The sequence below is a fragment of the Chiloscyllium plagiosum genome, unplaced genomic scaffold (genome assembly GCF_037043375.1).
Source record: "Chiloscyllium plagiosum isolate Xiang-an unplaced genomic scaffold, Cpla_swu_hap1 HiC_scaffold_24, whole genome shotgun sequence".
NCBI lineage: Eukaryota > Metazoa > Chordata > Chondrichthyes > Orectolobiformes > Hemiscylliidae > Chiloscyllium > Chiloscyllium plagiosum.
The window spans coordinates 20,603,877-20,628,914 of NW_028270162.1; the positions used below are offsets into that span (position 1 = coordinate 20,603,877).

A 25,038-nucleotide genomic window follows, 5' to 3' on the forward strand; every position below is an offset into this window, starting at 1 on the left:
ACATAGCTTTATCAGAAACTTTCTTTATTCAGATAAGTGGAAAAGAGAAGGAGCAAATAGGTAAACATGCCAGTATCTTTAGCTGTGCTAAGTTGATTGAATTACAGCAGAAAGATGAGAACTTAAAACAGTTAGATCGAAAGGCATTTACAGAGAAAGAAAGTGAATGCATCCCTGTGTGTTATTACTTAACAAATGATGTCTTAATGAGGAAATAAAGGCCATCATACATTCAAGCAGATGAGAAATGGGTAGAGATTTGTCAAATTGTTTTCCAGTAGGGTATAGAAAGAAGGCGCTATGAGTGGCGCATGAACTACCACTTGGAGGTCATTTAGGGGTGAGGAAAACACAAGCTAAAATACAAAGACCTTTTTACTGGCCTGGACTACACAAGGATGTAGTTGAATTTTGCCAGACGTGTCATACATGTCAGCTAATCGGAAAACCACAGGCAGTAATAAAAGCTGCACCTTTATTACCTATTCCAGCATTTGAAGAACCTTTCACAAGAGTCTTGATTGATTGTGTAGGTCTCCTACCTTAAATAAAAAGTGAGACTAAGTATTTATTAACAATAATGGATGCATTGACAAGATTTCCAGAGGCAATCCATCATGCAACATCACAGCTAAAAGGGTTGTAGAAGAATTGCACAAATCTTTTACTAGATACGGATTGCCCAATAGAGATCCAGTCAGATCAACGGTCAAACTTCACATCCAAATTATTCAAGGAGGTTATAGATAACTTAGAAATAAAGCAATTCAAATCAACTGTGTACCATCCGGAATCACAGGGAGCACTAGAGAGATGGCATCAAACACTAAAGACCATGTTGAGGGCTTATGGTCAGGATTATCCAAACGATTGGGGTAAGGGAGTTCAGTTTGTACGTTTTGTGATCAGAGATGCACCGAATGAATGGACCAAATTCAGTCCATTTGAATTAATTTTTGGGCATGAAGTAAGAGGATCGTTAAAATTGATTAAGGTGAAATTAATAAGTCAGAATTCAGACTGTCAAATTTTGGACTGTCAAATTTTAGAGAATGATTAAATAGAGCTGGAGTGTTGGCTAGGCAGCGTTTAAAAGTATTGCAACATACAATGAAACAGAAAGTGGATAAGAAATCACAAATTCACAATTTTGCAACTGGGGATAAGGTATTGGTGTTACTTCCAGTAACAGGTGAGCCTTTAAAAGCAAGGCTTAGTGGACCGTGTCAAATTGAGAAGAAATTGAATGAGGTGAACTACTTGATAAGGACTCCGACAGAAAGAAATCTCACAGAGTGTGCCATGTGAATATGCTCAAAAGGTATTTTGATAGGGAAGGAAAGCAAGAGGAAAAGGTATTAATGATTACAGCACAGAGGGAAGAACCAAGTTCAGAGGATTCTGAATTGGACATTCCTCAAATCAAATTGGACAACGAGGAAGTTGTCAAAAATTGGGATAGATTATTGAGTTACCTTCCACAAGAAAATCAAAATGACCTGAAAGAGTTATTACTATCACATGGGGAGGTATGTGGAAATAAACTGGGAAGTACTAACCTAATTGTGCATGATGTAGATATAGGAGATGCTGTTCCAATTAAGCAACATCCTTATAGGCATAAGCCTCTAAAGTTGGCACAGGTTCAGAAGGAGAGCGCATGCTCCAAGATGGCATAATCGAAGTAAGTTACAGTGATTGGTGCTCACCCGTAGTCATGGTGCCAAAACTAGATGGTACCTAACGGTTATGTGTGGACTATTGCAAAATCAACACCATTACAAAGACTGATGCATATCCAATTCCATGGTTGGAGGACTGTGTCGAAAAAGTGGGACAAGCAACTTACCTTTCTAAGTTGGACTTGCTCAGAGGCTACTGGCATGTCTCTCTGTCAGAGAGAGCAAAGGCAGTTTCAGCTTTCCTAACGCCAAATGGACTATATCAGTTCAAAGTCATGCCACTTGGTATGAAAAACACTCCAGCCACATTTCAGAGACTGACTAATGAGGTAATTGCTGAATTACCCAACTGTATGGTGTATATTGATGACCTGGTGATTTTTAGTCACTCATGGAAGGAATATTTACAGCATTTATCGGACTTGGTTCGATTGACTTCGGAAGGCAGACTTGATGGTAAACCTAGCTAAAAGTGAATTTGCCAAAGCCCAAGTCACCTTCCTAGGCCATGTTATTGAACATGGACAAATGTCCCCATGGGATGTGAAAACGAAAGTAATTGGGGAATTTCTCACACCATCGACAAAAACAGGCAGTACTATGGTTCTTGGGATTGAATGGATTTTACTGAACGTTTGTGCCAAACTTTAGCAGTGTGGCTGCTCCACTCACCGAATTGTTAAAGAAGGGCAAGAAGTTTCAGTGGACAGCGGACTATCAAAAGGCATGTGACAGCCTAAAAATGGTGTTAACCACTGCCCCGGTATTAGCCACACTGGATTACATGAAGTCTTTCAAGGTGGCTATCGATGCCTGTGATGTGGGTGTTGGTGTGATGCTCCTGCAGGAGGATGATGAGGCGATAGAAAGATCCATCAGGTATTTTTCCAGGAAGTGGAACGTTCATCAAAAGAAATATTCAATGGTGGAGAAAGAGACTTTAAGCTTGGTATTGGCATGACAACATTTCAGTGTTTATATTACCAGAAAACCTGAAACAATCATATACACTGATCATAACCCATTGCCATTTGTAGAAAAATTTAAGGACAAAAATGCTAGACTGTTTATTTGGAACTTGTTGTTCCAGCCATTCAATTTGACAATGTGGCAGGTCGCAAAAACATGATTGCCGATGTGTTATCAAGACTTGAATGAGATACGGAGACATTCGTTGGTTGGTGTGCCACGGACTGAATTTGCATGTGGTTGTGCATGTTTGCATGTTTATAGTTAGTGGAGAAAGTGAAGGCGGGAGATGCTGGAGATCAGAGCTGGAAATGTGTTGCTGGAAAAGCGCAGCAGGTCAGGCAGCATCCAGGGAACAGGAGAATCGACGTTTCGGGCATAAGCCCTTCTTCAGGAATGGGGAAAGTTTGTCCAGCAGGCTAAGATAAAAGGTAGGGAGGAGGGACTTGGGAGAGGGGCGTCGGAAATGTGATAGGTGGAAAGAGGTCAAGGTGAGGGTGATAGGTCAGACTGGGGTGGGGGCGGAGAGGTCGGGAAGAAGATCTCAGGTTAGGAAGGCGGTGCTGAATTTGATGGATTTGACTGAGACAGGGTGGGGGGAGGGGAAATGAGGAAACTGGTGAAATCCGAGTTCATCCCTTGTGGTTGGAGGGTTCCTAGCCGGAAGATGAGGCGTTCTTCCTCCAACCGTCGTTTTGTTGTGGTCTGACGATGGAGGAATCCAAAGACCTGCATATCCTTGGTGGAGTGGGAGGGGGAATTGAAATGTTGAGCTACAGGGTGGTTGGGTTGGTTGGTCCGGGTGTCCCAGAGGTGTTTATAGTTAGTGTAGTGTATATGTGTGTTTAGACTACTAACCGGGCTTTTGAGGGGTTAAAAATGAAACCATCTTTTGGTATTGATGGATCATTATTTTTAAGGGGGGAATGTGTCACAAAGCTGGTTTCCTTTTTCTAAAAGCTGTTCCTTTTCTCAAGGATACTATGTCCTTGGTTTTTTCAGAGGGGTAATAAACTGCTCTTGGTGCCATTTAGTCTGGTTTGGTACAGAGATTAAAGGGATCTTGAGAGGCCTTTGTTTCTATGTAAACAGATGAGACTTCAGGCCAAAGTGGTCATGTTTTAGAAGTGACCTGTATAATGAAAGGGGAGCGGTCAGCTGTCTAGTTCAGTCTTGAACTGGTGAGGAGTTCAACAGTGAGCTGTGTGGAAACTCTCTCTCTCTTTCTGTCCTTCAACTTCAACCTGTAAGCATGTGTTCCATTTATACTGTTTTTTAAAGGGAGTTTGCTTATTGGGACTGTTGTGTATGTTTGGAACAGCATACTTAACTCTAGTTTGAATCGACTGAGTTCTGTAAGAATTCTTTATTCTGTTCTTTGTGTTTCACTGTGTAATTTTGTGAATAAATTTTTGTCTGCTTTAAAATGTAACAGTCAACCTAGCTACTTATTCCAGGTCATTTTCACTGTAAAGCTACCGAAACAAATAGCAAAGTTATGGTGTGGGCTGCCTGCTTAAGAATGCTTTGAGTGGTCTGGCCTAGTCCATAGTATGAGGTACTGCATTTTGGAAAGGCAAATCAGGGCAATAGTTATAAACTTAATGGTAATGTCCTGGGGAGTGTTGCTGAACAAAGAGACTCTGGAGTGCAAGTGAATAGGTCCCTGAAAGTGGAATCGCAGATAGATAGGTTAGTGAAGAAGTCGTTTTCTTATGCTTTCATTCATTGGATAGAGCATTGAGTATAGGAATTGGGAGATCATGTTGCAGCTGTACAGACATTAGTTAGGCCACTTTGAAATATTGTATGCAATTCTGGTCTCCCTCCCATTGTTGTAAAGATGTTGTAAAACTTGAAAGAGTTCAGAAAAGATTTACAAGTATGTTGCCAGGGTTAGAGGGGTTGAGCAAGAGGGAGAGCCTGAATATGCTGGAGCTGTTTTCCCTGGAGTCATGGAGCCTGATGGGTAACCTTTATAGAGGTTTATAAAATCATGAGGGGCATGGATAGGATAAAAGAACAAGGTCTTTTCCCGTGGGTGGAGGAGTCCAGAGTGAGACATTTAGGGTGAGAGGGGGAAAATTTAAAAGGGACCTAAGGAGCAACATTTTCACGCAGAGGGAGGTGCATGCAATAAATGAGCTGACAGAGGAAGTGGTGGAGGCTGGTACAATTGCAATATTTAAAAGGCATCTGGATAGATATATGAATAGGAAGGATTTAAGGGTATGTGGGCCAAGTACTGGCAAATGCGATTAGATTAGGTTAGAATATCAGGTCGGCATGAATGAGTTCAATCGAAGGATCTATTTCCGTGCTGTACATCTCTGTGACCATAAGTATTGTTACAGCTGTACAAGGGATTGGTGAGACTATATCTGGATATTGAACACAGTTTTGATTCTCTTATTTAAGGAAAGATGTAGTGGCATTGGAGGCAGTTCAGAAGAGGTTCACTGGATTAATCCCAGAGATGAAGAGTTCGTCATGTGAAGAGGGATTGAACTTAGTCTCTCTGGAATTTTGAAGAATGAGGGGAGATCAAATTGAGCTATTCATGATGATAAGTGTGTGGTTAAAATAGATGTGGAGCAGATGCTTCCTCTTGTGAGGCATTCTAGGACAAGAGGTCATAGTTTAGGATAAAGGAAAGCAAATTTAAAATGGAGTTGAGACAAATCAGTCCTCCCAAAGGGTTGTAAATCCATGGAATTTGCTACTCCAAAGTGCAGTGGATGCTGGGACAGTGAGTAAATTTAAGGAGGAGTTGGACAGATTTCTAATTGGTGATTTCTAATTGGTATATGGAGAGAAGGCAGGAAAATGGGGGTGATGAGTATATCAGCCAAGATTGATTGGTGGAACAGATTTGATGGGCCAAATAGCCTGATTCTGCTCCTACATTTTATGAACTTACATGGGTAATATGGAAGGCAAATTGTGTTCGCTAAATCTGTATAAGTTTTCTGAGGCTCTAACAGGGTGGATAGGAGGAACTAGTGGATTAAGTGTAACTGGATTTTTCAAAACAAATCAATAAGGTGCCACAAAAACACAAAGTGAGGCTGCACGGTTTTGAGAGTAATATATTAGGATTGAATGACAATTGTTTTGTGGTTAATACAGGGCAACAGGAACAAATGGGTAAGTTTGTGATTGGCTGGATGTACCTAGCACAGTGTCGTATGCATGAGAGCTTGGTGGCCAGGAAGTGTCTGTAACCTGCCGTTTTCTGAGAATGATCATCCTGTTCAGCAGATTGTTCTCCAACATGTTTCTCTTCTTTGTCTTCTCATGGTCCATTCAGCTTTAGCAATGCTATCGCTAAAGTGCCACTGATTTTCAGGACCAGTAACTATGTGGAAAAACAGGGAAGAGATTGTGCCAGCTCTCTTGCTTAATTGCAGAATGTCACCAAGACGGAAATAGAGCAGCACCTTTTATGTCACAGTTATAATGGCTCTAATTCAGGCAGATCAGTCAATGACGTACGTCTCAGCCAAAGAGTCCATCTTAACTTTTAAAACGAGAGCCTGATTCTCCTGCCCTTTACAGTGAGGCCCAGGTTTGTAATTCAGCTTTGTAACCACCTCACTAACACTTCAGAATAGAAGCTGCTTGTAATGATATCGGGAAACTGTCACATCAACTAAAAATCTATGAAGCAGCAGGTCATTTCACTCCTTGAAGTCACTCCACAGTTCACTACGTCCATGGCTGATGGTCCAGCTCAATGCCACCTTCCTAAACTCTCTGTATCCCAAAGAAACCAACTCCTGACATTCAACCCGAAGACTTACACTCAGGGAAGTTTATATTCCTCAGGATACAAGCCATTGTGTGGCCAAATCAAATTTTGAAACCCTCTCCTCTCTCTTGACAAAAGTGTATAACAAAGGTCCAAGTTGCAATGTGGAGATGCTGTTGTAGCACCAGCCTCTGTACTGTCACCTCTTCCTTGTTTATTTATCGTTGGGTTACCATAGGAAAGATGAAATAAAGAAAGTGCTTTTCCACACAGGGTCTGACTCAGAACAGCTGAGTGACCCGAGAAAAGTTCACAGAAAATGTTTGCTAACTTCCATCTCAAACAGTTTAATATTCACAAGGTATGTGGCACCATGTTTAAATGAATGCAATTCCAAAGGCTTCATTAGATATCTAAAGGTAGTGCAATTCCATCTAGTTCTGTTCCTGTGAAAATGAAGATTGTTTTAGAGAGGAAATCTGGGGTCGAGATGAAATAATTAGCAGCAAACATTGTTCAAATTGAGTATGTACAGTAACCCCAGCATCAAATCACCCTGAGTCACTGCTCAGTGGAGGTACTGGACAGAGTGGCGAAAGGAAATGGAAAGCGAAACCGAACTGAGCTCTGTTTGCTGCTGGAGATCAGTTCATTTCTCAAATACCGAGGGAATCTTTGAGGAAACGAAACTTCAGGCCGGACCGTATTTTTATTTACCTCAGTGAGTGAGCAGGCAATCAGAGGCGAGCAGAGATGTGACGTTCAGAAACCGGCTCTGAGAATAAACAGGAGGGCACCTGCAACACAGACTCTGAGAGAGAGAGAGACCCAGAGGGGGCGCAGCCGGGAACCGGGCACTTACAGTGGACACAGAGAGAGGGAGTTCTGTTCACGTCTTCCATCCAGATCGGACACCGGCGTGAACAAACCAGGGAAGACAAACTGCTGGGAAAGGAGCCTCGGAAACGAGTCTGCTGTTTAACTTTCCTGGAGCGGAGCCTCCAGCGAGGATTGTGAGTTCATTTCGTCTTTTTGTTTCGGGAATTGCAGAATTCGGTTTCTGGTGTGTGAAATGGGTTGCATAGACAGAGCTCTGGAGCAAGTCAGCAGCTCTGGCAGTCTGTGTTATGTGCCTTTGACCTGTCTGAAATAATGAACGAAGGAAGATATTAAAAGCCATTGGTTGTGTTTAACTAGAACAGCGAGACTCGGCTGGGAGTTCTGAATGGGTCATACTGAAACTTCACCCTGACAATTTCACGGAAAGGAATATCATTTCGAAGCGGTGACGATGAACAGAGCAGAAGGGCAAGTTTAAACAACGAATGCATTGTCAGGGAGATGTGTGATGAATGATTTCTGCATCTCGGTTTTGGGCAGTCTTACAAATCCAATTTCAGGCTGAGTGCAGTATCTCAAACAAAGTGCAGTTCTTCTGGACCAACTCCATCCCCTGAAGAAAACGGTGTTTATTGTTCCTGCTACTGTTGGTTTCTTCAATCTGTTGAGCTCTCCAGACTATTTAACCCATCCCCTCTCTATTTACATGTTCTAAAATTCCGTGATTTATCTGAAGTTTCTGGTGAAACATGAGCCTTTGGTGTCACTGCGTTGATGTGATATAGTGGTAGTGTCTGTTCCTCTCAGTCAGAAAGATCAGGTTCCAGTGCCACTAGCTTCATGGCTGTGTCAGCGCACATTTGAACAGGTTAACATGAAGCATTTACAGCATACATTGCTACTATCCACCCATCGGATATTACTTTCAGAATATCAGTTGTACACTTATTTCTAACTCTGCTTCTGTCTCAAAACTGGAACACAGATATAATATGTAAATAGTGCAGATTTGAGGAGTCTGGGAATGGAGAGGGGAATGGCTTTGCGGGGGAGTGGGATATCTGTTTTGTCAGTGATGCTGAAATCCTAGTCCACAAACAGATAGAATCACTCCATAGGTACTGGCTGGAGTTCGGTGTTCTGCAGTATTTGATTTTTGTGTGCAGTATTTCTCCAATTGGAAATCAATCATTAAGAAGACGTTTGATTGAATTGGGTGTACAGTAGGTACAGATTAGTTCCCTCAATTCTGTCAATGTCTGGAAAAGCCATTGCATGCTCAAAATGGTCTGAGAACCAAAACACAGCATCCCCATCACTAACATCCTGTTCATTTCTCAACAGTAATTTGACAACATGATACTGCAGGTGAAGTTTATGACCGGTGACATTGTCCCACTTGAGATCAATCCTTCCATTCAAGTATCAGCTCTCAAGACGTTGATATATGAGAAGACCAAGATACCTGTTTACCAACAGCGTCTGGTGATACAAAACGGGAACACTCAAGAACTGAAGGACAACAAGAGACTGTCTGACTACTGTGTCCCTCCCAGTAACACTGTCATGCTGATCGTCAAGAATGAGGAGCGCATGCAGATATTCCTGCAGAATGACAAGGGAAAACTTTCTACATACGATGTTCGTCCCTCTCAGTCTGTTGAGGAGTTTAAAGCACAAGTCCAGCGACAGGAGCGTGTCCCAACCAATCAGCAGCGCCTGATGTACGATGGGAAACAGCTGGAGGATGGTCGGTTACTCGCTGACTACAATATTCAGCCAGAGAGCACCATCTTCCTCTTGCTGCGTTTGCGGGGTGGCTCACTGTGACAGCACTAATACACAATCAGTGGGAGATGTTCCTCAAAACTGTTATCAAAATCTACTGCTTTATTCCCCCAGTTATACAATTCCTATGCGGTTAGGGATCACAGTTAGTAAGTAAATGGCCTTTTGGCTGTCACTCTTAGTTTGTACCATACATAGATGGGGACTAGCCATGCCCACATTCCTGATGTGTACATACAGGCCAACACTTGCAAACAGCAAGAGATAAGTCGGGAGAGGGAGAGAAATAAGAATGTGAAATGGGAACTGACAATTTTATTTATTGAATAAATGTTATCAATGGCAACTGAACCTTTTTTCCTTTGGACTTGGATTCAGATTAGGCCCAACTTCCCTCAGTCTGCAGTTTGTGGGGAACCTGGCTGAAATAACTGGGGTCAGTATCTCCCAACATATGCATTCTTGCAGCATGAAAATGATTTTCTGCTTCTAATTGGCAGCACCAGTGAGCTGTGCCTCAGGATGGTGGATATATGAATGAGGAATTTTTGTTATGCACGGAAACTTACCTGTAATAACTGTACAGAATGGATGAGGGAAATGATGATCAAAGTTTTCTTTAGTTAATGAGGATTTAAAATATTCAATACATATTTTCTGACATCTTACTTTACTTGAGAAGCCATGTATGTATTATAAATGCTTTTTTTGGAAGACTCATCTTTTCCATAACAGTATATTTATTGCCTGGACTGTGCATTTTATCAAGGCATATGATGTGAGTTGAAAATCAAGCTGTTTCTTTGGATTCAAGTTTAAATGTTAAATATTGCTTCTGCTCCTTCATGATCTGTAAGTGAGAATTATCTGGGAATCCACATTTGGTACATCAGGTCTGCAAATATAAAACTATTTCCAGATGATTTGTCAAACCAAGTATTTTTAAATGAACAACAGGAATGTGCACTGAGCTCATGAGGTACCAGAATGAGATACATCTCACTGCAAAGTGCATCTCCAGACTTTTCTTTTGCAATGTTCTGTTTGTAAAAGGATGCATTCCAGGTTATCCCTCTTTCAGGATTGATGTGTATGAAAAGAGAATTCTTCAGAGATGTATGAATTCTATCTGATTGTACCTGATTGAATACCGTACTTTCATGTAATTTGTATGTTAATAGTGATTGTAATGTTTATACCTTTCACTGACAATAAAATTTGTCTTTTTGTTTAGACAACATGAAATGTTGTAATATAATTCTGTCGGTTAACATGAGGTGTGTCAATCGCTTCTCCAATGATACAATCCAGAACTGAATTATAACATCATTACGAAAACAGTTTGGGATTTTACATTAAAGCACTTTTAAACTTGTTGCTTAACTTTCTTGTTGCAAATGAAGGTAAACAACAATTAAAACATCTTTCCAACAGAATCTGCAGCAGTGAAACAGTTTGAGGCTGTTGTACCAAGTGAAATGACCATAATGGTAAAGAGCTGGATGGCAGCTTGTCTGGAATTCTCACAGTCAACCCCTTGTTACAATATTACCCCATGTATAAATTACTCTAGGGGACTAACCACATGCAGCCCTCATCTACAGTCCTGGCATCTAATACCTCCCAGCTGCTCAGAACTGTCATAGCACCTTTCTGACCCTTGCAGGATTTCAGTGCAGCATTTTGGGATGCACAGGACTACCACTGAAATACTGCAAGGACACTTTGCATTTGGAGATAGGCACCCAGCACACGAACTGGACCAGGTTGAATCTCAGGATGTCAGCCTTCTCTCTTAGTCCTCTCTCACTTTGAGCCTACCATGATGCTCAAAGGTGTCCCACACAGACTGGCCGCTTGTGTTTTTACTTTTGCCCCTTGCATCACCGCCACAAGATTCATGATACTCTAACCCTGCATCAGTAGAGAAGGTCACAGATATTCTTCCTACACAGCTGCGCATCCCTTCAGATGGCTGAGACTGCACTGAGCTGATTGGCAAACCAAGCCAAGAGAGGCAGGGGCTCTGTGATGACCTCCATGACCAGCCCTGGCGTGGGTTAGAAAATGATCCTTCTTTGCATCAGCCCAACAGTGAGGACCTCCTGCTCCCTGTGCACAAAGCAAGGTATGAATTTCCCCCTCACTGCAATGTCTGGACAAAACACAAGTCACCACACAGGGCAGCTACACACTTACAGTGTTTGCATGGGTACACATTAATCTTTTAAAGGTGGCACTGGTGCCAGACAAGATGGTCTATTCTGGAATATCCCAGTAGTGGTGAATTCTTTCAGGTACAGCAAGTGGTTGCACCAAGCTAGCTAGCAGGACAGTGTCACCATTGTGTTGGGTGGGCAGTTAATGAGGTGAGTTTGAGACATTATGGTGAGAAATCCATCATGAGGATGAAAATAAATCAGAAGATAGAACAGGCATGTATGGAGAGCACTGTTATAATAATCATGGAGGACTTCAATATGCAGGTGGACTGAGAAAATTAGATTGGGAGTGAAATGCAAGAAAAGGACTTTGTGGAATGTCTTTGAGATGGCTTTTTGGAACAGTTTGTGTTGGAGCCTACGAGGGAACAGGCCATACTGGATTTAGTGTTGTGGAATGAGGGAGACTTCAAGCAGGCTTAAGGTGAATTTACTCTGCAATTTGAGAGGAAGAAGATAGAATCAGAGGTAATGGTATTACAGCTGAATAAAGGCAACTACAGAGGCATGAGGGAGGCACTGGGAGAAGAGCCTAGCAGGAAAGAGAGTGGAACAACAATAGCAGGGCTAACTGGGAGTAATTCAGGAGACACAGCAGAGATTCATCCTGAGGAGAAAGATACGTGGTACAGGGAGGATGAGACAACCATGGCTGACTAGGGAAGTCAGGGATAGCATAAAATCAAATGAGAAAACATATAACGTGGTGAAGAGCAGTGGGAAACCAGAGGATTGGGAATCTTACAAAGACCAACAGAGGGCAACAAAAAAAGAAATAAGGAGGGTGAAGCTTAAATATGAGAGTAACCCAGCCAGTAATATCAAGGAAGACTGTAAGAGATTCTTTAGATATAAAGGGCAAAAGTGAGGCAAAAGTGGACATTACGATGCCGCAAAATGACGTTGGAGAGACATAGTGAGGAACAAGAAAATGGCTGAGGAACTGAATAATTACTTGGCTTCAGTCTTCACAGTGGAAGACACGGGTAATATCCCAAAAATTCAAGAGAATGAGGAAACAGAGCTGAGTATGATGGCTATGATCAAGGAGAAGGTGCTAGAAAAACTGAATTGCCTGAAGGTGGATTAATCACCTGGACCAGAAAGACTACACCCCAGAGTTTGAAGGGAGATAGCTGAAGAGATAGTGGAGGCGTTAGTGATGATCTTTCAGGAATCACTAGAGCCAGGAAGGCTCTCAGAGAACTGGAAAATTGCCAATGTGACACCCTTGTTTAAAAAGGGAGTAAGGCAAAAGATCGAAAATTACAGATCAATTAGCCTAAACTCAGTTGTGGGTGAGATCCATGAATATATTGTGAAGGATGAGATTTCTGAATACTTGTAAGTGCACGATAAAATAGGGCAAAGTCAGCATGGTTTCACTGAGGGGAGGTCATGTCTAACAAATCTGTTGCAATTCTTTGAGGCGGTAACAAGCAGGTGAGACCAAGGAGAACCAATGGATGATTTAAAATAGTGATGGAAAAGGATAGACCAGATCTAAAAGTTGAAATTCTAAATTGGAGAAAGGCCAACTTTGACGGTATTAGACAAGAACTTTCAAAAGCTGATTGGGGGCAGATGTTCGCAGGTAAAGGGACGGCTGGAAAATGGGAAGCCTTCAGAAATGAGATTACGAGAATCCAGAAAAGGTATATTCCTGTCAGGGTGAAAGGAAACACTGGTAGGTATAGGGAATGTTGGATGACTAAAGAAATTGAGGGTTTGCTTAAGAAAAAGAAGGAAGCATATGTAAGGTATAGACAGGATAGATTGAGTGAATCCTTAGAAGAGTGTAAAGGAAGTTGGAGTGTAGATTAGATTACTTACTGTGTGGAAACAGGCCCTTCAGCCCAACAAGTCCTCACCGACCCACCAAAGCGCACCCACCCAGACCCAGACTAGGATGTTACCAGGGTTGGAGGATTTGAGCTATAGGGAGAGGCTGAACAGGCTGGGGCTGTTTTCACTGGAACGTCAGAGGCTGAGGGGTGACCTTATAGAGGTTTACAAAATTATGAGGGGCATGGTTAGGATAAATAGACAAATTCTTTTCCCTGGGGTCGGGGAGTCCAGAACGAGAGGGCATAGGTTTACGGTGAGAAGGGAAAGATATAAAAGAGACCTAAGGGGCAACTTCTTCACACAGAGGGTAGTACGTGTATGGAATGAACTACCAGTAGATGTGGTGGAGGCTGGTACAATTGCAACATTTAAGAGGCATTTGGATGGGTATATGAATAGGAAGGGTTTGGAGGGATATGGGCCAGGTGCTGGCAGGTGAGACTAGATTGGGTTGGGATATCTGGTCAGCATGGACAGGTTGGACCAAAGGGTCTGTTTCCATGCTGTACATCTCTATGACTCAATGACTATGGCCTGATCAGGTGTACCCGAGAACTCTGTGGGAAGCTAGGGAAGTGATTGCTGGACCTCTTGTATCATCGATAGTTACAGGTGAGGTGCCGGAAGACTGGAGGTTGGCAAACATGGTGCCATTGTTTAAGAAGGGTGGTAAGGACAAGCCAGGGAAATATAGATCAGTGAGCCTGACCTCCGTGGTGGGCAAGTTGTTGGAGGGAATCCTGAGGGACAGGATGTACATGTATTTGGAAAGGCAAGGACTGATTAGGGATAGCCAACATGGCTTTGTGCATGGGAAATCATGTCTCACAAATTTGATTGAGTTTTTAGAAGAAGTAACAAAGAGAATTGATGAGGGCAGAGCGATAGATGTGATCTATATGGACTTTAGTAAGGCGTTCGACAAGGTTCCCCGTGGGAGACTGATCTGAGGTTAGATCTCATGGAATACAGGGAGAACTGGCCATTTGGACACAGAACTGGCTCAAAGTTAGAAAACAGAGGGTGGTGGTTGAGGGTTGTTTTTCAGACTGGAGGCCTGTGACCAGTGGAGTGCCACAAGGATCAGTGTTCTGTCCTCTACTTTTTGTCATTTACATAAATGATTTGGATGCGAGCATAAGAGCTACAGTTAGTAAGTTTGCAGATGACACCAAAATTGGAGGTGTAGTGGACAGCGAAGAGGGTTACCTTAGATTACAACAGATCTGGACCAGATGGGCCAATGGGCTGAGAAGTGGCAGATGGAGTTTTATTCAGATAAATGCGAGGTGCTGCATTTTGGGAAAGCAAATCTTAGCAGGACTTATACACTTAATGGTAAGGTCCTAGGGAGTGTTGCTGAACAAAGAGATCTTGGAGTGCAGGTTCATAGTTCCGTGAAAGTGGAGTTGCAGGTAGATAGGATAGTGAAGAAGGTTCAAAGTTTGTGAGAAGATTTGTAGCTCGGGTGCTCGTTGTTGTGGTTCTGTTCGCCGAGCTGGGAATTTGTGTTGCAGACGTTTCGTCCCCTGTCTAGGTGACATCCTCAGTGTTTGGTATGCTTTCTTTTATTGGTCAGAGTATTGAGTACAAGAGTTGGAAGGTCATGTTGTGGCTGGACATGACATTGGTTAGGCCACTGTTGGAATATTGTGTGCAATTCTGGTCTCCCACCTGTAGGAAAGATGTTGTGAAACTTGAAAGGGTTCAGAAAGGTTTTACAAGAATGTTGCCAGGGTTGGAGGATTAGAGCTATAGGAAGAGGCTGCACAGGCTGGGGCTGTTTTCCCTGAAGTATCAGAGGCTGAGGAGTGACCTTATAGAGGTTTACAAAATTATGTGGGGCATGAATAGGGTAAATAGGCAAAGTCTTTTCCCTGGGTTTGGGGAGTCCAGAACTTCAGGCCATAGGTGTAGGGTAAGAGGAGAAAGATATAAAAGAGACCTAAGGGACAACTCTTTCACACAGAGGGTGGTGCTTGTATGGAATGAACTGCCAGAGGAAGTAGTGGAGGCTGGTACAATTGCAACATTTAAGAGGCATTTGGATGTGTATATGAATAGGAAGGGTTTGGAGCGATATGGGCCGGGTGCTGGCAGGTGGGACTGGATTGGGTTAGGATATCTGGTCGGCATGGATGGGTTAGACCGAAGGGTCTGTTTTGCTGTACATGCTGTACATCTCTATGACTCTAGATACCTGGACTTCAAAAAGGCCTTTAACAAAGGACCGCACAGGAGGCTGCTGAGTAAAGTAAGGGCCCATGGTGTTCGAGGGAAGGTGCTAGCATGGATAAAAGCTTGGCTATCTGGCAGAAAACAGAGAGTGAGGACAAATGAGTCCCTTAGGAGAAAGTGAGGACTGCAGATGCTGGAGATCAGAGCTGAAAATGTGTTGCTGGAAAAGCGCAGCAGGTCAGGCAGCATCCAAGAGGCAGCCGAATCGACATTTCGGGCATGAGCCCTTCTTCAGGACTCATGCCCGAAACGTCGATTCTCCTGCTCCTTGGATGCTGCCTGACCTGCTGCGCTTTTCCAGCAACACATTTTCAGCACAAATGAGTCCTTCTCATGATAGCAGCCAGTGAGAAGTGGTGTTCCACAAGGCTCAGTAATGGGACCACAACTTTTCACTTTATACATTAACAATCGAGATGAAGGAACTGAGGGCATTCTGGCTAGGTTTACAGATGATGCAAATATAGGTAGAAGGACAGGTAGCTTTGAGGAGGCAGGGAGGCTGCAGAAGGATTTGGACAGGTTTGGAGAGTGGGCAAAAAAGTGGCAAATGGAGTACAATGTGGGAAAGTGTGAGGTCATGCACTTTGGTAGGAAGAATAGAGGCATGTCTATTTTCTAAATGGGGAGGAAGTTCACAAGTCTGAAGTATAAAGAGCCTTGAGAGTTCTACTCCAGGATTCTCTCAAGTTAAACTTGCAGGTTGAGCCAACAGTTAGGAAGGCAAATGCAGTGATGACATTTATTTTGAGAGGAATTGAATATAAAAGCAGGGGTGTATTTCTGAGGCTCTATAACTCTCTGGTCAGACCATACTTGGAGTATTGTGCTCAGCTTTGGGCCCCATATCTCAGGAAGGGTTTACTGGTCATGGTGCGTGTTCGCAGGAAGTTCATGTAAATGATCCCAGGAATGAAAAGCTTTTACATATGAGGAACATTTGAGGACTCAGGGTCTTTACTCAGTGCAGTTTAGAAATATAAGAGGGGATCCAATTGAAACATACGTAATACTGAATGGTCTGGGAAGAGTAGATATTGGGAAGATGTTTCCATTGGTAGGAGAGACTGCGACCCGAGTGCATAGCCTTAGAGTAAAGGGAAGACCTTTTAAAATGAAGATAAGGAGGGGCTTCTTCAGCCAGAGAGTGGTGAATCTATGGAATTCATTGCCACAGAAGGCTGTGGAAGTCAGGTCTTTGAATATATTTAAGAAGGAGATAGATAGGTTCTTGAGTATCAAGGGGATCAAGGGATATGGAGAGTTGAGGGTTGAGAAATTTATCAGCATTGATTGAATGGTTGAGCAGATTCGATGGGCTGAATAGCCTAATTTCTGCTCATAGAATCACGACAGTGTGGAAACAGGCCATTAGGCCCAACAAGTCCACACTGACCGTCTGAAGAGTATCCCACTTAGATCAATTCGCTTACCATATTACTCTACATTTCCCATGACTAACATACCTAACCTACACGTCCATGAAAACTATGGGCAATTTAGCATGGTCAATTCACTTAACCTGCATATCTGGATTCCAAACCTTAAGTTTGTGTAAGACTTAAAACTATGATAACCCATATCGAGGAATCTCTACAGATTAAGGGGACAACTTTAGTCTGGTCTCACATGAGAAGCAGCTGGTCCAGTTGCCACTGATTGTGGAAAAGATTCAAGCTCAAGCTGAATGGGACGAAATTGGTTGAGAAAGATTTACCTAGATTGGCTCAACAAGTTTTAGATTAGAAAATGGCTGCCTGAGTGAAATTCCAACTAAATACCTGGGGTTTTTCAGGAAGTTTGCGGAACTATTAAAGGAGCCAATGCCACCTTGCATGTTGACCAGGAAGCAAGTCCACGATTCTGCAGGGCCCTCCCGGTACCATTTGCCTTACATGCAAAATTAGAGGCAGCAATGAAGTGACTAGGAAGTGATGGAATCATCAAACCAGTAATTTCCAGAATGGGAAGCACAGAACATACTGATAATAAAGCTTAACAGGCCACTTCCCTTCTGTGGGGAATTTAAACAAACTGACATCTGTTTCTGACAACTGAATGAATTACCCAATCCCATACATAGAGGACCTCTCTGCAAAGCTGGAAGTTGGAAAGTGGGGGGAGGTAGGAGGGGCTGTCTTTGATGAAGCTGGATATGGCCATGCGTACTTGCAATTGCAATTAGATGAGGAGTCCCAGAAGTATGCTCCAATTAATACACGTAAGAGTTTGTACCAATATTCAAGATTGCCATTTGGGGTTTCATCAACCTGTGCCACTTTTCCGTGGATGATGAAGTACATTTTACAAGGTCTACCCCAGGTCATCATTTATTTAGATGCTGTGCTAATAACAGGGAAGACCAATAAAGAGAATTTGAGAACTTGGAAATAGTCCTTAAATGTTTCTGAAAGGCAGGTGTACTCCTTAGAAGGAAAAAAAGTGTGTTCCAGGCACCTATTCAGCGTTTGTGGTATTAAATGGCAAGAGATTCACTGCACCCCAGGCCTAAATCCTAAAGTTTTGGAATTGGAGGCTACAGGGATAGTGGGTGCACTGGTTGAGTCTTCAAGAATTTCCCAGAATCTCTGCTGAAAATTACCAAACGCTTTCAGTAGCACAGTTATAATGGAATGTCTCTCTAATTCAGGCAGATCAGTCAATGAGGTACATCTCAGCCAAAGAGTCCATCTTAACTTTTAAAACGAGAGCCTGATTCTCCTGCCCTTTTCAGTGAGGCCCAGGTTTGTAATTCAGCTTTGTAACCACCTCACTAACACTTCAGAATAGAAGCTGCTTGTAATGATATCGGGAAACTGTCACATCAACTAAAAATCTATGAAGCAGCAGGTCATTTCACTCCTTGAAGTCACTTCACAGTTCACTACGTCCATGGCTGATGGTCCAGCTCAATGCCACCTTCCTACACTCTCTGTATCCCAAAGAAACCAACTCCTGACACTCAACCTGAAGATTTACACTCAGGGGAGTTTATATTCCTCAGGACACAAGGCAATATGTAGCCAAATCAAATCTTAAAGGCCTCTCCTCCCTCTTGACAAAAGAAGTGGAAACAAAGGTCCCAGCCGCAATATGGAGATGCTGTTGTAGCACCAGCCTCTGGACTGTCACCTCTTCCTTGTTTATTTATCGTTGGGTTACCATAGGAAAGATGAAATAGAGAAAGTGCTTTTCCACACAGGGTCTGACTCAGAACAGCTGAATGACCCGAGAAAAGTTCACAGAAAATGTTTGCTAACTTCCATCTCAAACAGTTTAATATTCACAAGGTATGTGGCACCATGTTTAAATGAATGCAATTCCAAAGGCTTCATTAGATATCTAAAGGTAGTGCAATTCCATCTAGTTCTGTTCCTGTGAAAATGAAGATTGTTTTAGAGAGGAAATCTGGGGTCGAGATGAAATAATTAGCAGCAAACATTGTTCAAATTGAGTATGTACAGTAACCCCAGCATCAAATCACCCTGAGTCACTGCTCAGTGAAGGTACTGGACAGAGTGGCGAAAGGAAATGGAAAGTGAAACCGAACTGAGCTCTGTTTGCTGCTGGAGATCAGTTCATTTCTCAAATACCGAGGGAATCTTTGAGGAAACGAAACTTCAGGCCGGACCGTATTTTTATTTACCTCAGTGAGTGAGCAGGCAATCAGAGGCGAGCAGAGATGTGACGTTCAGAAACCGGCTCTGAGAATAAACAGGAGGGCACCTGCAACACAGACTCTGAGAGAGAGAGAGACCCAGAGGGGGCGCAGCCGGGAACCGGGCACTTACAGTGGACACAGAGAGAGGGAGTTCTGTTCACGTCTTCCATCCAGATCGGACACCAGCGTGAACAAACCAGGGAAGACAAACTGCTGGGAAAGGAGCCTCGGAAACGAGTCTGCTGTTTAACTTTCCTGGAGCGGAGCCTCCAGCGAGGATTGTGAGTTCATTTCGTCTTTTTGTTTCGGGAATTGCAGAATTCGGTTTCTGGTGTGTGAAATGGGTTGCATAGACAGAGCTCTGGAGCAAGTCAGCAGCTCTGGCAGTCTGTGTGTGTGCACAGAACCCGGGGGGACGGTCCCAGTCTGGGCTGACTCCTCAGCAATGCTCCTGCCAGAACGGCCGCGTTTCTCCAGCGTTTGCTGGGAGTCTGATTCCCAACATCCGCAACTTTTTGTCTTTATTCGAGTGTGAAATGGGCCGTTTTGAATCTAATAAGCTCTACTTTGATCAATTATCTTTGCAAGAGATGTTTAACATCATTTAAAATCTCAGAGTAGTTTGGAGACAAGATTTAGCATTTAGGTGTCATCCGAGTTTCAGCCCGGATTGAATGGCGGAGTAGACTCGATGGGCTGAATGGCCTAATGTTTACTCCGATGTCTTATTTGTTGTTATCATGTGGCCTTGAACTTTTTGAAATACTGAATGAAGGAAGATGACAAAAGCCATTGGTTGTGTTTGACTAGAACAGCGAGACTCGGCTGGGAGTTCCGAATCAACGAGGTAAAAACAATGACTGCAGATGCTGGAAACCAGATTCTGGATCAGTGGTGCTGGAAGAGCACAGCAATTCAGGCAGCATCCGAGGACAGGCAAAATCGACGTTTCGGGCAAAAGCCCTTCATCAGGAATAAAGGCAGAGAGCCTGAAGCGTGGAGAGATAAGCTAGAGGAGGGTGGGGGTGGGGAGAGAGTAGCATAGAGTACAGTAGGTCAGTGGGGAAGGAGATGAAGGTGATAGGTCAGGGAGGAGAGGGTGGAGTGGATAGGTGGAAAAGGAGCTGGGCAGGTCGGACAAGTCCGGACAGGTCAAGGGGACAGTGCGGAGCTGCAAGTTTGAAACTAGGATGAGGTGGGGGAAGGGGAAATGAGGAAACTGTTGAAGTCCACATTGATGCCCTGGAGTTGAAGTGTTCTGAGGCGGAAGATGAGGCGTTCTTCCTCCAGGCTTCTGGTGGTGAGGGAGCGGCGGTGGAGGAGACCCAGCACCTCCATATCCTCGGTAGAGTGGGAGGGGAAGTTGAAATGTTGAGCCACTGGGCGATTTGGTTGATTGGTGCGGGTGTCTCGGAGATGTTCCCTAAAGCGCTCTGCTAGGAGGCGCCCAGTCTCCCCAATGTAGAGGAGACCGCATCGGGAGCAACGGATACAATAGATGATATTAGTGGATGTGCAGGTAAAACCGAATGGGTCACCCTGTTTATTGTTCCTGTTACAGAGACCCCTGTCGTTGGTTTCTTCAATCCGTTGAGCTTTCCGGACTATTTAACCCATCCCCTCTCACTTTACATGTTCTAAAATTCCGTGATTTATCTGAAGTTTCTGGTGAAACATGAGCCTTTGGTGTCACTGCGTTGATGTGATATAGTGGTAGTGTCTGTTCCTCTCAGTCAGAAAGATCAGGTTCCAGTGCCACTAGCTTCATGGCTGTGTCAGCGCACATTTGAACAGGTTAACATGAAGCATTTACAGCATACATTGCTACTATCCACCCATCGGATATTACTTTCAGAATATCAGTTGTACACTTATTTCTAACTCTGCTTCTGTCTCAAAACTGGAACACAGATATAATATTCACTGCGGCCTCGCAGCGCCAGAGACCCGGGTTCAATTCCCGCCTCAGGAAACTGTCTGTGTGGAGTTTGCACATTTTCCTCGTTTCTGCGTGGGTTTCCTCCGGGTGCTCCGGTTTCCTCCCACAATCCAAAAATGTGCAGGTTAGGTGAATTGGCCATGTTAAATTGCCCGTAGTGTTAGCTAAAGGGTTAAATGTAGGAGAATGGTTCTGGGTGAGTTACGCTTCGGCGGGTCGGTATGGACTTGTTGGGCCGAAGGTCCTGTTTCCACACTGTAAGTAATCTAAAAAATCTAATCTAAATGGTGCAGATTTGAGGAGTCTGGGAGTGGAGAGGGGAATGGCTTTGCGGGGGAGTGGGATATCTGTTTTGTCAGTGATGCTGAAATCCTAGTCCACAAACAGCATAGAATCACTTCATAGGTACTGGCTGGAGTTCGATGTGTTCTGCAGCATCTGATTTTTGTGTGCAGTGTTTCTCCAATTGGAAATCAATCATTAAGAAGACGTTTGATTGAATTGGGTGTACAGTAGGTACAGATGAGTTCCCTCAACAATGTCAATGTCTGGAAAAGCCATTGCATGCTCAAAATGGTCTGAGACACAAAACACAGCATCCTCATCACTAACATCCTGTTCATTTCTCAACAGCAATTTGACAACATGATACTGCAGGTGAAGTTTATGACCGGTGACATTGTCCCACTTGAGATCAATCCTTCCATTCAAGTATCAGCTCTCAAGACGTTGATATATGAGAAGACCAAGATACCTGTTTACCAACAGCGTCTGGTGATACAAAACGGGAACACTCAAGAGCTGAAGGACAACAAGAGACTGTCTGACTACTGTGTCCCTCCCAGTAACACTGTCATGCTGATCGTAAAGAATGAGGAGCGCATGCAGATATTCCTGCAGAATGACAAGGGAAAACTTTCTACATACGATGTTCGTCCCTCTCAGTCTGTTGAGGAGTTTAAAGCACAAGTCCAGCGACAGGAGCGTGTCCCAACCAATCAGCAGCGCCTGATGTACGATGGGAAACAGCTGGAGGATGGTCGGTTACTCGCTGACTACAATATTCAGCCAGAGAGCACCATCTTCCTCTTGCTGCGTTTGCGGGGTGGCTCACTGTGACAGCACTAATACACAATCAGTGGGAGATGTTCCTCAAAACTGTTATCAAAATCTACTGCTGTATTCCCCCACTTGTACAATTCCTATGCGGTTAGGGATCACAGTTAAGATTAGATTAAATTCATTCCAGTGTGGAAACAGACCCTTCAGCCCAACAAGTCCACACCGACCCTCCAAAGAGTAACCCACCCAGACCCATTTCTCTCTGAATGTTGCACCTAACACTATGGGCAAGTAAATGGCCTTTGGCTATCACTCTTAGTTTGTATCATAGATAGAAGGGGCTAGCCATGCCCATATTCCTGATGTGTACATACAGGCCTTAGCCAGCACTTGCAAACAGCAAGAGATACGTCAGGAGAGGGAGGGGAAAAAGAATGTGAAATGGGAACTGACTTTTTTTTATTGAATAAATGTTATCAAGGGCTACTGAACCTTTTTCCTTTGGACCTGGATTCAGATAAAACTCAACTTCCCTCAGTCTGCAGTTTGTGGGGAACCTGGTTGAAATAACTGGGGTCAGTAACTCACAACATATACATTCTTGCAGCATGAAATTGATTGTTTTCTGCTTCTAATTGGCAGCACCAGTGAGCTATGCCTCAGGATGGTTGATATACGAATGGAGAAACTTACCTGTAATAACTGTATGGAATGGATGGGGGAAATGATGATCAAAGTATCCTTTAGTTAAGAATGATTTAAAATATTCAATACATATTTTCTGACATCTTACTTTACTTGAGAAGCCATGTATGTATTATAAATGCTTTTTTTGGATACTCATCTTTTCCATAACAGGATATGTATTGCCTGGACTGTGCATTTTATCAAGGCATATGATGCGAGTTGAAAATCAAGCTGTTTCTTTGGATTCAAGTTTAAATGTTAAATATTGCTTCTGCTCCTTCATGATCTGTAACTGAGAATTATCTGGGAATCCACATTTGGTACATCAGATCTCCAAATACAAAACTATTTCCAGATGATTTGTCAAACCAAGTATTTTTAAATGAACAACAGGAATGTGCACTGAGCTCATGAGGTACCAGAATGAGATACATCTCACTGCAAAGTGCATCTCCAGACTTTTCTTTTGCAATGTTCTCTTTGTAAAAGGATGCATTCCAGGTTATCCCTCTTTCAGGATTGATGTGTATGAAAAGAGAATTCTTCAGATATGTACAAATTCTAGCTGATTGTACCTGATTGAATACAGTACTTTCATGTAATTTGTATGTTAATAGTGATTGTAATGTTTATGCCTTTCACTGACAATAAAATTTGTCTTTTTGTTTAGACAACATGAAATGTTGTAATATAATTCTGTCGGTTAACATGAGGTGTGTCAATCGCTTCTCCAATGATAACAATCCAGAACTGAATTATAACATCATTACGAGGAACAGTTTGGGATTTTACATTAAAGCACTTTTAAACATGTTGTTTAACTTTCTTGTTCCAAATGAAGATAAACAACAATTAAAACATCTTTCCAACAGAATCTGCAGCAGTGAAACAGTTTGAGGCTGTTGTACCAAGTGAAATGTCCATAATGGTAAAGAGCTGGATGGCAGCTTGTCTGGAATTCTCACAGTCAACCCCTTGTTACAATATTACCCCATGTATAAATTACTCTAGGGGACTAACCACATGCAGCCCTCATCTACAGTCCTGGCATCTAATACCTCCCAGCTGCTCAGAACTGTCATAGCACCTTTCTGACCCTTGCAGGATTTCAGTGCAGCATTTTGGGATGCACTGGACTACCACTGAAATACTGCAAGGACACTTTGCATTTGGAGATAGGCACCCAGCACACGAACTGGACCAGGTTGAATCTCAGGATGTCAGCCTTCTCTCTTAGCCCTCTCTCACTTTGAGTCTTGATGCGCATAGGAGTCCTACACAAACTGGCCTCTTGTGTTTTTACTTTTGCCCCCTGCACCACAGCTACAAGATTCATGATACTCTAACCCTGCATCAGTAGAGAAGGTCACAGATATTCTTCCTACACAGCTGCGCATCCCTTCAGATGGCTGAGACTGCACTGAGCTGATTGGCAAACCAAGCCAAGAGAGGCAGGGGCTCTGTGATGACCTCCATGACCAGCCCTGGCGTGGGTTAGAAAATGATCCTTCTTTGCATCAGCCCAACAGTGAGGACCTCCTGCTCCCTGTGCACAAAGCAAGGTATGAATTCCCCCCTCACTGCAATGTCTGGACAAAACACAAGTCACCACACAGGGCAGCTACACACTTACAGTGTTTGCATGGGTACACATTAATCTTTTAAAGGTGGCACTGGTGCCAGACAAGATGGTCTATTCTGGAATATCCCAGTAGTGGTGAATTCTTTCAGGTACAGCAAGTGGTTGCACCAAGCTAGCTAGCAGGACAGTGTCACCATTGTGTTGGGTGGGCAGTTAATGAGGTGAGTTTGAGACATTATGGTGAGAAATCCATCATGAGGATGAAAATAAATCAGAAGATAGAACAGGCATGTATGGAGAGCACTGTTATAATAATCATGGAGGACTTCAATATGCAGGTGGACTGAGAAAATTAGATTGGGAGTGAAATGCAAGAAAAGGACTTTGTGGAATGTCTTTGAGATGGCTTTTTGGAACAGTTTGTGTTGGAGCCTACGAGGGAACAGGCCATACTGGATTTAGTGTTGTGGAATGAGGGAGACTTCAAGCAGGCTTAAGGTGAATTTACTCTGCAATTTGAGAGGAAGAAGATAGAATCAGAGGTAATGGTATTACAGCTGAATAAAGGCAACTACAGAGGCATGAGGGAGGCACTGGGAGAAGAGCCTAGCAGGAAAGAGAGTGGAACAACAATAGCAGGGCTAACTGGGAGTAATTCAGGAGACACAGCAGAGATTCATCCTGAGGAGAAAGATACGTGGTACAGGGAGGATGAGACAACCATGGCTGACTAGGGAAGTCAGGGATAGCATAAAATCAAATGAGAAAA

The 25,038-nt window shown here is 43.2% G+C and overlaps 2 protein-coding genes across 2 annotated transcripts; both read left to right on the forward strand.

Moving 5' to 3' along the window:
• Window positions 1–7,210: 7,210 nt before the first annotated feature.
• Window positions 7,211–10,275, forward strand: LOC148145371 (polyubiquitin-like). The gene is made up of 2 exons (XM_087999979.1): window positions 7,211–7,415; window positions 8,587–10,275. Exon 2 carries the CDS (start codon window positions 8,599–8,601, stop codon window positions 9,070–9,072), a length of 474 nt encoding a protein of 157 aa, XP_087856105.1. The 5' UTR covers window positions 7,211–7,415; window positions 8,587–8,598; the 3' UTR covers window positions 9,073–10,275.
• Window positions 10,276–19,087: 8,812 nt separating this feature from the next.
• On the forward strand, window positions 19,088–23,368 carry LOC122562598 (polyubiquitin-like). Its single transcript, XM_087999981.1, has 2 exons — window positions 19,088–19,280; window positions 21,572–23,368. Exon 2 carries the CDS (start codon window positions 21,584–21,586, stop codon window positions 22,055–22,057), a length of 474 nt encoding a protein of 157 aa, XP_087856107.1. The 5' UTR covers window positions 19,088–19,280; window positions 21,572–21,583; the 3' UTR covers window positions 22,058–23,368.
• The last annotated feature ends 1,670 nt before the right edge of the window (window positions 23,369–25,038 follow it).